We start from the raw sequence: 19,120 nt of genomic DNA, 5'->3' as shown, positions 1-19,120 counted from the left end.
CCTTGACTCATTTATTTTGCAGCTGGGAGTTTGTACCTCTTAATCTCCCTCGCCTATTTCTGTCCAACCCATACTCCCTTTAAAAAAAAAAAAATAACATGACTTGTAAATTTTTACTAAAGTATTTACGAAAAAAACACATCTCCTTATTTTCTGGAAAGTGCTCTTTCAAAATTAAAAGAGTGTCTCTTGCATCTAAAATTCTGGAATTTCTTTGGTCATCCCATCCGCAGTTATAGTAACTTTGTAAATGTTAATTATATTTCCTTCCTGTGCTTTCTCATTCAACCCAGCAGTTGTTCAACTCTCATTCATTTTCTCTTACATTCCCAGCACAAGAAGACTATTTTTAATTCACCCTCATAGGGGACTTATGCTCCTTGAAGTGCAGGTTCCTGATTACCCCTAGCAAGACGGTTAAAAATGGGCCTCTGGGGTCAGAGGGATGATCAAATCTACCTGTGTGATTTTGCATTCTACTTCCCTAACCCTGAAATAGGAAGGATACTATCACCCACACATAGACTTGTTGAAGGAATAACTGAGATTAACCACTGTGCAAACTACCTGGCACACAATAAGCCCAATGAGTGTTAGATGTTATTACTCAGTATTATCTCTCCTTGTTCCAATGCGGTTCTGGATTTCACTGTCATGCACACCTAAACTCTCCTTTTGCATGTGTATTTTCATTATGTCACCTCAAATCTTCCTTATAAAGGATTAATAAGTAAATAAATCCACCTATTTGGTCCTGTTAGCTCATAGTTTTACCTTTTGGTTTCCAGGAGTGGAAACCAAAATTAAACAGGTCTTTAATTTCATACAAAAGTAGGACAATTGCTTTGGTTTTGTTTACCGTTGCCTTCCTGAAGCAAATTCAAAATGAGCCCTGATTCCACTCTTGGTATAGCTGGTGTTTGGTATGATTGTGATTATTTTAAATGTTATAATTAAAATTATAACATTATAATTTTTTCAGAGAAACTGTACACTAAGAATAACACCAGACAAACTCATAGCATTTTGTGAAAATTAAATGGAATAACACAAAAAGAGTTTGGCCATGTTAACAAGTTCTTCTCATTACGTAAGCCTTCTGTCCCCTCTTTCTCATAGATTTTGCACTGACCGAAGGAAGTACAATCACTCCTTTGTGCCCAAAAGGGTACTTTCCCTGTGGGAACCTGGCCCAGTGCTTACCCCGTGCTTTTCACTGTGACGGCGCGGACGACTGCGGGAACGGAGCTGATGAGGAGAACTGTGGTGAGTCCTGGGCTCGACTCCATACGGACGCCAGCCCTTGTGAACCGCCCAAAACTGTGGGTGGATCAGATGCTAATGGTGATGAAAAAGGGGAAAAGGGGATTTGGTACTCTATAGGGAATGCTATTGTGACACAACTAATTGCTTCCCAATGGATTTGTGATAATTACCAGAATTTTCATATATTGAGGTTGCTTAAATCAGAAGTACAGTATTACAAAAAGTTGTATTTGATGAAAAAATAAAATTATTTAAAGTTCTACTTGGATACCCATATGTTAATTTTAAATGGCTTACTATGACCGCTTCCCTATGGCTTGGTAATTTGGTTCAGCTTCAGGAATATCCTTAAAGTGCAAATGGGCCTGCCTAGAGAATTAAGTTGTTCAGTAGACCTATATCCAGTGCCCCTTGTGAGCTCTCCAAGTCACCAGGACTCAGCAGGCTCAAGGGAGCCTCATAAGCCTGCCCTTATGCAGTTCACAGGGACCATGTGAAGAAGCAGGACAGTAAACTTGTACGTAAACAAATTAAATAATTTCAGAGAGCGATAAGTGCCATGAAGTATATAGAACAGGATAATGGGATAGAAAGTGAGTTGGGGGAAAGGCTACTTTAAAGATATAGCCAGAAAAACCCTCTCTGAGATGATGACATTTGAATTGAGAATGAAATGAAAAGAAGAAAGAAACCATGAAATATTCTGGCAAAGTTCCAGGCAAAGGAGACAGCAAATGCAAAGGCCCTGAGGCTGAATGAAACAAGACAATGTGTTTGTGGGAAGGAAAAGCCCGATTGGCTTGGGCGGAGTGAACAAGGATAGAGAAGAGGTTACACGGGTCAGATCACAAAAGGTCTTATAGGCCATTTTAGGTCTGTATATCAGGACTGTACATGTCATCTAATCTAACCCGTGTATTTTTCTCTCGAAGAAACTGAAGCCAAGAGAGGTTGACATGTCTAGTTAGTCACAGAGTATACGCTAGAACCCAGGTCTCCTGAATCTGAATGAATCCCGTGTGATTTATACCACACAGAACTGCCACTCCTTGGCACTGCCCAGCTAGCAATCAGAGGCGATGGCAAAGTCCAGGAATGCCAGTGTGCAATGCCGGTAGAATCTGCTCTCCTGCCCCAGCACCGCTGCCTTCACCACCTGTGAATCACTCCTACTCAGCCTGTAGGGTGCAGTTTAGGTGTCCCCTCCTCCCCTGAGAAGCTTGGCTTTCCCAGCCATGCCTCCCCACCCTGAAGCTCCACCCCAGGTCTAGGACAAGCACCCTTTCTCTCTGTTGCCATAGCACCCTTGGTATACCCGGACGACTGTACTAAGGACTGCCTTGTCTTCACACTGTACTTCTCTCACTAGACATAAACTCCTTGAGGAGAGTTCTCATTTGTTTTGGTGTCACCAGATCCTAGAACAGTAGAGTACAATCAGTGCTCGTGATGGGGCAGCTCTCTGGATGCCAACGGCAAGTCACTCAAATTCTTGGCCTTTCCTCTTCAGTGGAAATCTTAGACCGTGCATGTTAGCTACCTCATGAGGGTGTTAGGAACGCAAATTAAATAATTCATGTAAAGGCATCAAATAGAATAATTTTAAAAACCACTGAGGTTATCAGCAAGAAATAAACTAAAGTTTTCAGAGATCAAAGGGACCTGCGGGCAGTTATTTAAATTTACTTTTCTATTTGTATGAACTTCAGTATCATACATCATATTGTGTGTTTTATCACTTTAAGAGCTTATGCTAAAGTAATGATGCTTCAAAAATCAAGCCTTCTTTTTTAAAAGAATACAATTTTATTGCAGAAAACGGAACACTTGGCAAATAAGCAGATTATATCATCTGACAAGTTGAGAAAATATTTTTCTCATCAGGACTAGACAGACTTTATTAAAAGGAACTTGGTTTTTTCCTTATTAAAAAGGTCAGGTGCCATAAACTTTGTCAGAACTCATTGCATATATCAAGTATGTATCTACATACACGTATGCATATGACAAAATAAATTTCAGATTATATTTTCTTCTGAGGACCTCAAAATTAAGATCAAACATTTAAAATGTCAGCATTAGAAACAGGTGATATTTTTCAAGATGGATACACGTATGGAAAATAATCATCTATTTTCATTATATATTTTATGATACACACATTTAAACTATTTGTAATTGCAGAAAAAGACTCCAGATGTTTGCCTGCCTTTCCCTCCCTTGTTATCTTTCTATTACACAAATTTTTAAAATTGATTTCATGATCAAATTTTTATACTTTTGTTTTGTAATTTGATATTTTATTTCTAGAATAACTGACACATGTTCATCGCCGTGTGTTTCACAGGAGACACTAGTGGATGGGCGACTCTGTTCGGCACAGTCCATGGAGATGCTAATAATGTGGCATTAACACAGGAGTGCTGTAAGTGGTATTGGTTTGAAGACTCAGCCTCAGCTTTGCGAGCAACATTATTTATGGGGCATGGATTTATATGGGTAGTGTGATAAATTCCCTTGAGAATTTCAATTTCGGTTCAATGTATGTCAGTGGTCAACTGGTCTGTTATCTGCTCTTGGGACTGAAAAGATAGAAGAAAACAACATGCTCCATTCATGCTCATTCTGTGTATTAGCCTGAGTGCAAGAATACATAGGTACTGAATACTTGTGACAAATAATAAAGATCTTACTCCCTTTGCTTACTTTCTTTGATAAAGATATTAAGCACCAACTACTTTCTAGGACCTATGTTAGGCACTGAGAGTGCAAGGATGACTAAGGTCCTCAAATACCTCACACTGTTGCAGGAAAGACAGACCCTTATAGAAGCAGGAATGGTACAATATTTGTGCGAAACTGAAGGAAGGATGTTTGCACAAGGGAATGTGGAAGCCCTTTGGGAGAAATGATGGCTGTGCCAGGGATGGGGAGAAATCCACAGACAAGGTGACATTGAGATGGGCTTGGAAGTCCTTGGATGGAGGGAAGGGGAAGAGGTGACAGGATGAGCAGGGTAGTACGATCTGCACAACAGTGGGGTCAGTCAGAGCCTGCTTCACATTCATTCTAGTACCTGCGTTGGAAGGGTGGAGCCAGCCCACAAAGGGTTTGGGGTGCACTCTTTGGAGTCCAGCCTCTATCCCAGAGATAGAATTATATCTCTCTATATACACAGATTATATTATATGTTAATATGTTATTATATTACATATAATATGTATATACATAGATATAATTATGTAGGTGTATATACAATTACAAGCATACATTAGTATGTATACATAATATATGTATATAAAGTCCATATATTAAATACTACACTATAGTATATTATGCACTTTATAATACCTGGTTATAATTACCACTTATTATGTACTTTATTATACACAAATATATCATACATAAAATTAGAAATTGAAAAGAGTAAACTAAAAAGCTTAAAAATAAATATAACTGAAAATTCTAACATTGTCTTCCGGAACCACAATGGGTCATCTTGCACACATGCCACTGTGGAGATCACTGCTGTATACAAGGTGTAACCACCAAAGTTGTGAGCTTATTTCCATTTAGTGAAGAGGAAGATGAAGTGATAAGAAGTGTATGTGAAAATGATTCTTCTACCAGAATTTTAAAGAATGGGTTAGAACAGTGTTCTCACCCGGAGACAGTTCTGCCCCTGGAGAACGTTTGGCAATGCCTGGAGACATTCTGGGTTGTCACAGCTGGAGAGGGGTGGGTGACTGCTGGCATCTAGCGGATGCAGGCCAAAGGTGCTGCTGAACCTTCTACAGTGCACACAGGACAGCTCCTCACGACAGAGAATGATCCTGACCTGACCCCAATGTCAACTTTGCCGAGGTTGAGGAGAAAGCTTGGTGAAAGAGACACTGAACATTATGTTTCTTGCAATGCTCCAGACTAATACTAAGAACCTGAGCCCAGAATATACCTCTGGGAAGAGTGAGGTAGAGAGAGCTTCAAGAGGCACTTCAGAAGAAGAATCCAGAGGTTGGGGTTTGACTGACCTACAGGTGAGGGAGTTACACTCACATTTTTGGTTTAGTCAACTGGCTCAGCTTGGAGTACACGAAATTCTCTTATTGGTAAATAAGAGCTTCCAGTCCTAGGCTTTCAATCTAATAATGTAACCGCTATTTTCAATGTCAATTAAACATTGAAGTAAACAGTCTGGAGTTATCTTTAGGAAGTTGAGATGATTAGCATAAGCCTACGAACACCACAGAATATTTTCTAAACACGTATACACTAGAATGCATCTTTTGGATTAGGGAGGCACTCAATAAAAGTTTGTTGGATTTACTAAAATTTGGTGAAATTGATTTTAAAGATAAAGTTTGAATAAAAGTGATCTAAAAGAAGCAGAGCAATTAGAACTTATAATCAGACTTAAATAAATAATAAATATAAACATTTGAAAATAACTCTCACTTCTTTTAGCTCCTTCAAAAAAAATACCCACAGGATCAGAGGCAACATCAAATGCTCCATTAATATCATCCCCCAACTCTCTCTCTCTCTCTCTCTCTCTCTCTCTCTCTCTCTCTCTCTCTCTCTCACACACACACACACACACACACACACACACACGAGCCATTGTTCTGTGGACCAACTTGGCCTGGTTTATCCATAGATTTCTCATATGCCATTATTTTAACAATTAACATAATTAATAACTACATAATATATAAATAAAAGAATTATGTGATAGTGTTTATATATTATTAATATGATAAATCTTACTGATTATGGTAATATGCCATTGTATTAATAATTATGTGAGTTCCTTCAAGGTAAATCCTAAAGTGTTTTTCTTCCTTCTGAATGCTTCAGATAGATGGATCTTAGGTCTTTTTCTGCTTTACAGTTTCTCTACAACTTTTACCTACCACGTTAACTTCATAGTAATGAAAAGCTAAGAGCGGGAATGATAGGGTGTCTGGGTTGGTTGATTTCACTAAGGCACAGTGATGGCCATGCCCAGCCTGCATCTCACTCTTGTCGCAGCTCTAAGAGAAGTTTGAAAGGGGGAAAATAATTGAGTTTAATTTTAACCAACAAGCATTTACTGAGCAAGCTCTTTGTGCCATTCAGTTAAATGGAATTGACTCAGTTACACCCATTAAAGATTTACTCAATCATACTCATGTTTTTCATTGAGAAGAACTTAATCTTGTTCAACATATGCTTTTATGCTATTTAAACATCCCTGTGGTTTCTTTCTAATCCCTTGTTAAATGCCTCGGAAATGAGCACTGGAAGCTAGAACTGAGATGAATACCACATGAGTCTATATTTGTTTTTGGTTTTGTTTTTCATACTTTATTTATTTATTTATTTTTGGCTGCATTGGGTCTTCACTGCTGTGCACGGGCTTTCTCTAGTTGTGGCAAGCAGGGGCTACTCTGTTGCAGTGCACGGGCTTCTCATTGTGGTGGCTTCTCTTGTTGCAGAGCATGGGCTCTAGGCACGCGGGCTTCAGTAGGTGCAGCACGCAGGCTCACTAGTTGTGGCTTCTGGGCTCTAACGCGCAGGCTTAGTAGTTGTGGCGCACGGGCTTAGTTGCTCTGCAGCATGTGGGATCTTCCCAGACCAGGGCTCGAACCTGTGTCCCCTGCATTGGCAGGCGGATTCTTAACCACTGCGCCACCAGGGCCAAGTCTATATTTGACTCGGAGAAAATTCTTGTTTGCTTTTATTATGGACCAGAATAAGTTCATTTAACAAGATGTGAATGTTATACATTCAATGGAAAAAGAACAATGCCAGTTACTAGAAATAAAGTCATAATTAAAGAGGGTTTTTTTTCCTATTGAATCGTTACTCTTTTTGCCCCCTAGTTTTAAATCAGTACCCACAACGCTGTGACTGCAAAGGAACTGAGTTGGAATGTATAAATGCTGGCTTGAAGTCTGTGCCAACCGTTTCCAGCAATGTGACATTACTGTGAGTAAAGTTCAAATCTGATATTTGCTCTTGAAGTCACATGAAAACCGTGTAGTCTAACGTCTCTTTGTTCTGTTTTATGCTACTTATATATTAGCAAAATCATAGAAAGTCCCTTTAAAACCACCAGCCATCAGAGAACTCTGCATGCATCTTCTCCAGGGAAAAAATGTTTTAAACACTGTATGTTAGATTTGCCAGGTTATCGTTTAGCTCACAAACATCTGTGGCCTGGAGTTATTTTCAATTTCCAATTCATGTATTATTACTAATATGCCAGTACTATACAAGTAAAAATAAAAATTTGAAAAAAAAAGGAAAGGTACTCACTTATTCTATCTCATTTTAAATAGTGGTAATTTGTCCAGGACTTTAAGGTATAAAAGATCCACGAAGCTAGCTGTGACATAATTGTGCAAGTTTTTCTGAACTCTGCATAAAAGTTTTGAGAGCCTCAGAAATTTGCCTGTGGACATATCATAATTTGGGCATGCATGAGTTGGTTAGGATTTTTGTTGTGTTTTGTTAAATTATCTAGAGAAGAAAAAGTTAAATCACCATAGATGTTCCAGTCTATTATATTGCACTAACTGGCTAACCTTGTCAGATATTTGCAAACTGCTTTAATTTTGCTTTATGGACTTTTCGTTCTCACATGAAGGTTCTTATTTATTATGGGCATTTTCAAACGTGTGTGACGTAGTATGGAGCATCATCAAATATTCTCAAGCATGCAGCTTCTAGGGAAGAGTTTGGTTGGTCATAAAATCCATAATAACGTTTTCTTTCCATGTTATTTTAGGTCTCTTAAGAAAAACAGTATTCACAGTCTTTCAGATAAAGTTTTCATCAAATACACAGAACTTAAAAAGATGTAAGTAACTATTAATAGTGTTTTTATGGGAAAATCTATGGGATGTTTTGTTTAAGATGTTTTTAATCTAAGAGTAAAATGAAGTATAAGGTTGATTACCTTTATCATTAAAGTTATTTTTCTAAATGTAATTAAGATTAGACAATAAAGCTTTGAACAGTATGCTTTCTTTCCATTTCATAATTTAAAATAACAACTGGTTTTACTTAAACCTTCCGTAGAGAGTTAAACTGGATTGAGCATCTCAGTAAGAAAATACATAATTCCACGGTTTTACTCCAGATCATTTGGAAAATGACATTGCCGATTCAGAGGCACTAGATGCACTTTTTAACCTGGAAGAGTGTTAGCATAGACAAGAACCATCGTTTAAAACATACAATGATAGGATATGGACTGTCTCCCAGGACAAAAAGAGCAAAAACACGATCTTGGTGAAATCGGTGATATTAGCATATCTGAGGAAAGAAAATGACAAATAGGACAAGGTCAGCCATGAGAAACAAAGTGTCAGGATGCTTCCAGCATCATCAAAAAAAGAAAACCAGGATCTGAGAGATACAATCCCTAGAGATAGTCTCTGTTGGGGGGCAGGGATGGATTGTGCATCTCCACCATAACTCCCATGAACTTCACTGTGACACTGTTCATATCAAGATGGAGAATGTCTTTGCTTTGATTCCCTGCTCATCAATCAACCTTATGATGACTAATTAACTTCCTAAATTATTCATACTAAAGTATCTGGGAGGTTACCTTGGATGGGGAATAATAACATTCTAATTAGTGGAATGGAATACATCCTATTTAAATAAAGCAATTAGGGAATTCCCTGGCAGTCCAGTGGTTAGGGCTTCACACTTCCACTGCAGGGGGCATGGGTTCGATCCCTGGTCGGGGAACTGAAATCCCACATGCTGCACGGCGTGGCCAATAAATAAATAGATAGATAGATAGGTAAATAAATAAATAAAGCAGTTAAATACTCAACCTCTTGAGAGTTTGGTTACTCTGTGTCAGTCCCTCTGAGCCTGAGTCACTCTGGGATAATGGAGAGGTCAACTTTCTGCGCTTGCCAAGGTGGTCATTAGACTAGATTAGAAAATTAGCAAGACAATGTTGTAAGGCCCCTAAGCAGTACCATCATCTTACAATTTTGCCCTTTAACATTCAGAATAGAAGGGAAAGTTTCTAGAAATGTGATATATATTAAAATCCAGGATAAAAAATAATCTGATCCTTTGCTGATACTGGACAAACGTATTTGGTTTGAAATGCCATCAGCAGTTCTGTGCTGCTCATGAATTTAGGTACAGACTCCCTTATACAAGAAAGGAAGTCCCTGAAGGAAGTCCATTAGCGAGGAAGAATCTTGTGTGAACATAGAGAATCATGCCTGTGTTTGATTGTAGCCTCTGTGATTCAGTGAGCTCCTTCTTCTCCATCCTGGAGAATGTGGTCCTGTTGTTATTGTCCCCTGGAGTAGCTATGCATTGGCTCTGGGGTTCCAGATTCCTCTAGAGAAGAAATCTTAACTATACTGCTTCTGGTCTTACTGGAAATGCTTAGAATCACAGCCTGTTCATTTTCACAAATCAGTATTGTCCTTGCGCTCCCTGAATAATGCTGAAGGGAAGAAAACTAAAATAGCCTAGCAGAAAGGAAGGAAAAATATTCATGCTTTAGAGTAGCTGTTTAAAACTGTTATCTAGAGTCATAGAAGTCTTATGAATTCCTAATTAAGTCTTCTCATTATTTACGAGGTAACTAAAGTCTGCAACAGTTAAATGACTTACCTAAGATCTACAACTAACTAGTAGAAGAGCTAGAATTTACAGCCCATATCTTCTGATGCCCAGTGCAGTGTTTATTCTACAATAACCAGAAACCTAGAGATGGAAAGAAATTGCTCTAGCATCTAACTGAATCTTCTACCAACACATACTCTCCTGTCCCACGCAGGACTCCCTTCTATATCTTTTGCCCCCGAATTTGGGGAAAGCTGACTTCTGGGGAGGCAGAGGTATCACTAGAAGGTTAAGCGAGGAGATTTAAGATTCGACTTCACAGGCCAAGTCCTTCCCTGGACCGCTGATTCATAGCTTTGTTCTGTGCCAGGACTTCTCTCTCGGTGTCTGGTAGCCCACTGAAGGGAAGAACGTGGAAGCGCTAGTGATAATACAGGCCCCAATTTTCCCTAGTGAAAAAAAGCAGAGATTTTTTCCCACCAGATCAGCTGGCAGTTTCTCCAGTTAATGTTGAATTTCTCCTAAGCCTGAGAAAACTTAGGTACCACATCATAACCTGAGTACCACTCAGCAGGTCTTCTCTGAATGCAAGCTGTTATTTGATGCTTTCGAGGCAATTTGATTCTCCCAGAGACTCAGAGAGAAAAAAATTACAAGACCCTTATCGATAAACATTCACCAAGTGTCTCTTAATGCAAGGCACATCAAGGGGGATTAAACGCCATTTCTTACATCCATCTACCACTTTTTAAAGTTGACAAAGACTTCCAACGTTTGGAATTCTCATTTGGACTTTGACCCTCAAGGTCTGTGAGGTAGGGCAGACAGCGTCAGGTTCCTTTCAGGAATGAGGAAACCATCCTTGGGGAAGAAAGGTGGTTTGTCCAAAGTCAGCCAGCTGACAAGTATTAGAACTTGGCTTCAAAGCCAGACCTCTGACTGTAGTCCTCTGGAAGTCCACCCACATGGGCCAATCTCAGAATATTGTTACCATCGATGAAAGTGTCCAGAAAACAAACTTTGGTTTCAAAATAACCGAAGTTCTTTATAAACATTATTCAAATATCCTAAAGCAGTTCATAAGCCCAGCAACTCTTCTTTAAATCTCCTTCCCCTCCCCCATCCCCTTTTCATACCACTCAGCTCCTCCCGTCACTCTCCGGAACCCGCAGAAAAATCTCCCCAGTGTCAGCAAGCCCTTGTCCTGTCCTGTCCCTTTTCTTCCTGATCCTGCATTACAACAGTCCAAACAACCAACGTAGCAAAACACAAACCATCCCCAGGAAGAGGTGTCAGGGGAAGGAGGAAACTAGATGGACAGCCCCAGAACTCTTGGTAGAGACAGCAGGAGGGTAAAAGCTGGCCAAGCCCACATGTTCGTTCATTCTTTCAACAAATATTTATTGATACCTATGAGGTGTCAAGGATATAGCGGTAAACAACACATATGAAAAGCCCTCTCCTCAAGGAGCTCAACTTCCAATGGAGAAAGATAAAAATGCCTAGTGTGTTAGATAGTGATTATGGGGGAAAAAGATAAACCAGGAAGGGAATTAGGAGGTGCTGAGGGAAAGGAATTTCAAACGATATGCAAATAAACTGTCCTGTCACATAACTCTACTACCTCCCAAAACATCTGAAAAGCTCCCCACGATTCTGGGCTTTACCCCAGGAGACTGATCAGAACACACCCAGTAAGTCTTCTATGTAACTCCTCTGATATTCAAAGCTGGCCATTATCACCATGCACCCCGCCACAGGTTTCTCCCCATGCAGCCTCGAATCCTTAACTTCTTCCCCAAAGGGCCTGGTTTCAAATCTGTTTGTCACTCTGTATATGGTCACCTACATATTCCTTACGTGTAGTATCTAGAATAAATGTAATATTATCACTTGTATGACACATACAAGGGCAGAACAGGGGGAAGCTAGCAACCCTTCCTTTCTAAACTCCTTATGCCCTAAGGTTACATTTGTTCTTTTTGTGGCTACTTCATACTCTTAACTCCTAGTGATTGTGTCTCTAAAATCCCTCATCCTGTACCATATGCATAACTGACAAGTGAGAGCTTCTCCATCCTGTACTTGTGCGCTTAGCACCTGAGAGCTAGTTGTGACACTTCAGATTTATCCCTGTTCAGTTTCACCCTGTTAGATTCAGCTTTTCTTACCAGACTAGGAAGATCTTTTAGGCTCATCCAACAGATTCACTCTTCATCCCAGCACTCTGTTATCTGAAAATAAGATGAGCCGTCTTTACCTAAGTCATGGAGCAGAATATTGAGCAGGACAGTGCCAATATTCTTTATTTTGTCTATAAAAGCATCATAAAACCACTTAATCAATGCCTGGTAGACATACAAGCAAAGTCGACCACACATTTTTATCTGATCGGTCTTTGAATGAAGAAAATCAGGTTGGTCTGACGTGCCCTGTTTTTCGTGAACTGCCCTGTTCCTGTTCTCTCTGAGGTGCTCACGAAGCAGCATCAGACTATCCTGTCCTATGACCTCGCCCAGAACCAACTTCAAGCTCATCCAACTATAGCTTGTGAAATCTACTTACCTTTTGGAAAATCAAAACGGCATTTGCCCCCTTTAATTTTCCAGCCACTCTTCCTTTTTCCAGATTCCATTGATCACGACTGAGTGTACGCATTTTCAGTGTTTCTCAGTTTCTAGGAGAAATTGTCCAAACCAGAGGCTTTAACTCATTTTGATTAACTTATTCTATCATTTTGGGATTTCACTGCCACAATGCTGCATCCTATTTATTCACTTCAGTCCTGAGATCACCTTCGTTGACCAAGAAGACAAGAACAATGTAGGAGTTGAGAATTTATATTTTTTTATTATTTCATGATAATATAAAACAGGTCCCACACAGCAGGCTTGGGCTTTTCCTTAGCATTTTCTTGTTTCCAAAATATAACTAGAAATTCATTTCTGCTGCCCATTGTATTCTTCACTGTCTGAGTTTTGAACATGTCTTAGGTCATTCTTTCAATTATGATTCCATTTTGTGAACCCCTCACCTTCATCCTTGGACTTTGAAGAAACCCCTTATTACCATCCTATCCTCTTCCTGAACTGGATGGTCCTCTGGCTCTCTCCTAGTACCATGTACCGCCACTGCCAGCACCCCTCATTGTCACATACGCTGAAACATAAATGAGGATCAGTGTGCATTTGTTAAAGGAATGATGTGTAGGACTAACACACGGGGCTAAAGAGAAGGTGGGGCGCATCTTCAGCAAGGAGGACCAAAAAAGCATAAGCAGAAACACTCAAAGGATGTTAGGAAGAGAGTGACCAGGGAAGTTTGTCTAAAGGAAAAGAGTTCCCACAGGAATGATGGAGTGTATGCTGGAGAGGTCATTGAATCATGATTGTAGGGCCTTTGAACGCTAGGCTAGAGCATCTGGGCTTTATTCTGTTTGACCAAGGAAAAGACATGCATGAATATGTGTTTTAGATTGTATTGAGCTTATAAAGTTGATATGCATCTTTAAGTTGTATTGGGATATCTCCTAAGGGATCACCCAATTTAACGTCAAGTGCGTCTCCGGTCTTGCATGCTCTAAATATTCACAGTGAAATTAAGGTCATTTAGGCATCCAGAAAAAGAAATTCCTAAGTCAAAATAAAATGTTAATTGCTAGATGAACAGATGTCACTTATCTGAATGCTTTCACTAGCGATCAGTTTATTCTTTTTAATATTCTTTTAAGCTTTCTAACATTAGGGGGTAAGAAGCAATTTAAGATGATCTTTGAGAGAAAGAAATAAAATACAGTTTATGAACTTGACCATAGTACTTCATCACTGCTACCACGGAAACCAACAGCAGTTCCTCTCCTCACTGTGACATAAATTTTATTTAAATTAGGAATTCCTCCTTAAACTGGGTTCCTGTTCAACGCAATCATTGGCAACAAAATGTAATTCAAGGAGTCTGCCTGGCTCATGAATACAAAATGTTGCATTAAAAAAATAGCCTATAAACATGCATGCCATTAAAGCATTTATTTGCTTTAGTTTCAGGTACATAAATTCCTGGCGTTTCTGCTTGAAAAGTCCTGACAGCTGAAACAGCAGGAATTCATGAACCAGTAAGTTATTCTTAGAAGAACCATTCAGTGTAAAGTATATCAAACGGGCTCATATCTCAGCTGTGAAGAAAAAGAGGACACCACTTGCCAAATTGTCATGTTTCCAAATTTCCCCTCATATTCACCAAGCTACTATTCTGTAAAGAAGAAAGCAGATACTGAAAGATCAAGTTAAAAAATTCAGCAGCCTAAGTCTGAGATGAGAGACCTGGGACTCTAGTTCTCCGTGGGGTGCCAGCAAACTGGCTAAATAGAAGACTAGAGCTTCTTTATTATTTAAGAAGTTGGAGTCTTAACTGGTGTCAGTGAAGACAGATAGACTGAACATATCGGGTGAGTCGTGCAGATCAAAGGCACAAGGTCAAATTCACAGTTTACAACTGCCCCCATCTCTTCAAGATTGACAGCGTGTAGGTAAAATGCGCAGTGCACTTTTGACTTAATTATCTTAAATGAAATGTAAATAACACTAGTTAGGTAGTAAATTTTATATTTAAGAGGAACTTCAAATATGTAGATTATGGTATTATATTCTTTTTCTATTTTCATTTGCTACTGTAATATAATTCACCATATTAACTTTCATTACATCACTCTAAGGGCTCTGAAAATGCTAAAACAGATATTGATATGTATGGGTTCATTCTATTCATAGCAGAACTTTAAAGCAAAAGCAGAATTTATGCTACAATGTGAAGCATCTCCTTACAGACATGTTGCAGCAGGGAGAGGGGGATGGAATGGTACAAGTTCTTACAGGGTTTCAAGTTTACTTTGTAGAATTGAAATTGTTGCTTTGTGTGTCACTATAATTGTAATGCATGTGCTCTGTATAAGCAGCTTTTCCACATGGTGGTACACAGAGAAAATGACAATATTTGTTCAATATTTGGGTTAAATATTCAATATTGGTAAAATATTTGGGTTCAATATTTGGGATAAAAGATGGGTTTGTTAATAACTGGAAGCTAATCTTGGCTTTCCTTTGCCACCTTGTGGGCTGAGGACATCGATATCCCAGCACAGCTACAACGCAGTCATGACTCAAAGGCTGGGAAGCTTCGCTGAGAATAATTGTGGTGTAACAAAATTCAGAGTACAGCCAGCTGCTGAACAAGCAAAAGATCTACCAGTAGTTTTGCAGTGAAGTATCACAACAATGAGAAAGTGTAAAATATTTTAGGAAGCAGTGGCGGTCCAGTGGTTAGGACTCTGCACTTCCACTGCAGGGGGCATGGGTTCAGTCCCTGGTTGGGGAAACTAAGATCCCACAAGCCACGTGGCCAAAAACAAAACAAATCAAAACAAAACTTTGGGACCCAAATCAAATCAAAATAAGAGATAGGGAAGCCACTCAGAAGGTTATGTAGACATTAGTTACTATTGATAGCGTGAGTATTTCCTGCCTAAAGTTCTTTAGAAAATATGAAATCAAGGCTAACCTCCCATTGTATTAATATACTGAGCACAGGAAATGGAAGTTGTTTGCTTAGATACTCCTGAAAGTGCTATTATTGAATCCATACACTCTTGCTAGATTGCTTCAGCGGTTAAGTAGCTCATGGCCCTGTGGGCTGAAGTTGGTACACTGGCCCCAGTTCAGCCACTGATGCCATTTGCGACCTTGAGCCCCTCTCTGACTAGCCGCACCCTTCTCACTCTGCATCTTGAAACAGAGCGAGACTTGCCCTCACCTCGTTTCGCGGGAATAGAGTGAAGAGAAGTGAGGAGTTGAAGGTGGAACTCTGTACTGAAAGAGCGAGAAAGCTTAGCAGTGAGAGCCTGGCGCATCTCACGTGGTGGGCAGCTCCTGCGTGTCACAGAAGGGCGGCCACCAGAACGCCAGTTTGCAGAAATAAGACTAGTTCTGTCCCCACACACAGCATACTGGATCTCAGTGGTTCAAGTCAGAGATGTCGGGGTCTCATTGCACGGGCGCTGTCAGGACAGCAGGCACAGCTAGGCTCACAGCCTTCTCTCATTGGCAGTGCTTCTACCTCCCAACATGAGAATAAGACAGGACTTTGTGAGCCAGGTGCACAAATTGTCTTTAGGTGAAGAAACAACCTAACAAATACATGAACCATAATCACATGGCTCTTCTATCTTATTCCTACCAGATTCCTTCAGCATAATTGTATTAGACATATATCCAGGAAAGCATTCTTTGGATTACATAATCTGCAAATACTGTGAGTAACTTCTTTATGAGTACAATATTAAGTAACAATTAAAAGGGTAGAATGAATGGTACTTTTTTAAAGGCTCGACTTTGGATATAGAGAAATGGGAGAAATAAGTTTTCACAAAGTACAGTGTAATTAGTTATTACATTGAAAGAACTGCTAAAAAATTCCAAGTTTTACCCGAAGACAGGTATAAGGCTCTCTTTAATCTTGTCTCCTCAAGTTTGGGTCCTTTCCACAAATAGAAAATATATAACTTACCTATACACTTTCTTAAAGTGTTAGTCTACTAAGGATGTGACCAAAAGGACAAAAGCAAAAATCACCTCACATATTTATTCTGCCGTTACACTCTAACGTAATATAATATCCCAATACATTGTCTTTGGCGACTTTCCTGGTCCTGACCCTGGTGCTTGTCTCACTGGGCTTTGGGTTATCTGTATCTCCTGCCTGTTCTTTGATCTTCTGGCCTCTGCTCATCCAGTAGGGTGCTTTCAGAAACAGATGTCCAGTAATTATATGTGACTAAAGCGGAGTATTAAGTTTGCCTCATTTACTCACCCATGCTATTTGTAGATATCTCAACCACAACTGCATTACAACTCTCAGACCTGGAGTATTCAAAGACTTACATCACCTAACTTGGCTGTAAGTATTCTAGCTTTTCCTTCCCTCGGATCACAGTCCTAATGATAGTCATCAAGGCTCATAGTTTCCATGTGTTTATGTATCTTGTTTATTATACTTATTTTTCTGCTTGTCACATAACCTGGAGCATGTTACCCAAGCAGTTCAGATAATGGCTTGCCAAATGGTGGTTGTGTGAAGAGAAATCACTGCTACGTTTTCTCAGGTGACCTCTGCGCCCAGAAGTCGGCTTGCTAAGTCATCCATCCACCTGGTGTTTACCTATAGCAGGGTGTTTCAGCCCAGCTCTACTGGCATTTTGGCCCAGCTAATTCTTTGATTGTGGGGGGGGGGGGCGTGCATTTTAGGACGTTTAGTACCATCTGTGGCCTCTACCCCACTACCCCACTAGATGCCAACAGTACTTGTTCCCAGAGTTGTGACAATCAAAAATGTCTCCAGACAATCCCAAATATCCCTTGGGGGAAAGAGTGCCCTCTGTTGAAAACCACAGACCTAGAAAGTAAGCAAGATAAGGCCTTTTTTGATTTCCAGAGAATTCATAGAAAAGACTGAAAATATGTGAGCTTGTTGTGTTTCATCACTTATCAAGCTGAGCCACCAGCTCCATCCTAAGGAGTCTCACATCAGAGATCTGTGTTTTCATCAGGAAGAATGAACAAAGGGCAGTTAGAAGGCTGTGTCAGTTTTCCCATTTTCTGTAGGCCAGCCTGGTCTAGGGGAAAAAGCTAGGACCTCAGCTGTATCCAGATCCTTGTGTATGCCATGGCCCCATGCTTAATGTTGCAGACAATTTTCATGATCTTCCTAGGCCTCTTTTTCCTCATCTTTATAATCATTCCTTTTTTCTAAGAGGGATGTTGTGAGAATTAAATCATATAACATATATAAAGTGTCACATGCAGAATGCCTGGCATATAGTAGGTGCTCAGAAGGCCCCTTCTCCAAATCCTACCCTCAGGTACCTCTGAAAGTAAGAGGAAATGGTACCAGGCTTCAAAGGCAACGAGAGAAAAGAAGGCATATTTCCTCTTATCTATTTTTTTTCTAGGAAAATACCATATAGCATTAAAAACAGTGATTTGAATTTATAAGTCTTTTCACTCTTTCACCCTCAAAGCTTCAAATAAGTTTGTTTGCATAGGCCCCACTAATTACATCATTTAAACGCCGTGAGACCAAGGAACCATTTGTGATTTCCTAAGAATTTTTTTTCGTTCATTTTTCATTCGGTCAATCAGTAGGTCGAAGCATTTAGGGAGCCCATAATCAGCCAATAGCTAAGTGCAGCTTGTCTGGACCCAGGAACCCAGAGGTGAAGGTTCTTAAGTCCAAAGGGAGGTGGATACAAGGAGCAAAGACCATCAGGATGGACGTGAGAAATCCTGAGATGGGGATTATGGGGGTTTGGAGGAAAGTGCTGCCCCAGCCATGGGGTGAAGGAAAAGCTCTCTGGGAAGAGCCCTGAGCCAAGTGTGGACAGACAGGAAGGAGGAGAGCAGGTGTTGGGGGGAGACAGGATTGACACGGCCTTTTATTTCTTCCTGGTTTAATTTCACAAATGTATGTAACATTGGAAATGTTTGTGATATGTTTTGTCAGAATTCTAGATGACAATCCCATAACCAGAATTTCACAGCGGTTGTTTACTGGATTAAATTCCTTGTTTTTCCTGTAAGTATTCATCTACCTTTTAATCCACCTGTCTATAAATTGCAATGACATCTAAAACTAGATTACAAAAAGAGCTTTAAGAAAATCAAGCCCCCTAAAATTTATACTAGTCAAAACCTTTCCTGTATTTCAAGCCACAATTACTGTTGCTACTTCCTGTCCATGGCTCATGATATATTTTAAGCCGACTAGTTCAATTCCTTTTGATCTCCTTTAATTCCCTTTAGTCCTAAGGCATGTTCTGTTTTGTTTTTTTAAGGCATGTTTTTATTTGCAGTGGTTCACCAAAGATAGTATTCATTTTTATCTCCTTACTACATTTAAATTTGTTAGAGTCTTCCAGGAGTTCAGCTCCAGCTACATTTTTAACAAAGGAAAATGTGTCTTTGTCCAGCAAGAGTAACTGAAAATTCCAAAATCTTTGTCTTAGCAACTAAGCTTTTCTCATAATTACATTTTCAGTGTTTATTAATATACTGGGATGATTTAGCAGCAGGGGATTATTATGTTCCTTTACAGTTGATCATACAGCATCATCAATTTTCCATTTGTGAAAAGGGACCACAGTATCATAAATTAGTCATGCAGCTTAACATGCTCATGAGTTGTTTTCTTCCCCAAATGCCTCCCACTATCACTT

At 39.7% G+C, this 19,120-nt stretch overlaps 1 protein-coding gene across 1 annotated transcript in view; it reads left to right on the top strand.

Annotated features, from left to right (window-relative positions):
• RXFP2 (relaxin family peptide receptor 2) overlaps positions 1-19,120 on the top strand; it is a 106,022-nt gene that overhangs the window by 59,396 nt on the left and 27,506 nt on the right. Inside the window, 7 exon segments of the mRNA XM_089899679.1 lie at positions 1,120-1,266; positions 3,614-3,691; positions 7,131-7,236; positions 8,039-8,110; positions 16,090-16,161; positions 16,735-16,806; positions 18,409-18,480. Of these exon segments, the coding sequence (XP_089755805.1) occupies positions 1,120-1,266; positions 3,614-3,691; positions 7,131-7,236; positions 8,039-8,110; positions 16,090-16,161; positions 16,735-16,806; positions 18,409-18,480 (619 nt within the window).

Source organism: Delphinapterus leucas, chromosome 18 (assembly GCF_059928025.1).
Source record: "Delphinapterus leucas isolate spDelLeu-1000000601 "Yukka" chromosome 18, BTC_Dleu_Yukka2, whole genome shotgun sequence".
Classification (NCBI taxonomy): Eukaryota; Metazoa; Chordata; class Mammalia; order Artiodactyla; family Monodontidae; genus Delphinapterus; species Delphinapterus leucas.
This window is presented reverse-complemented; position numbering and strand designations above follow the sequence as displayed.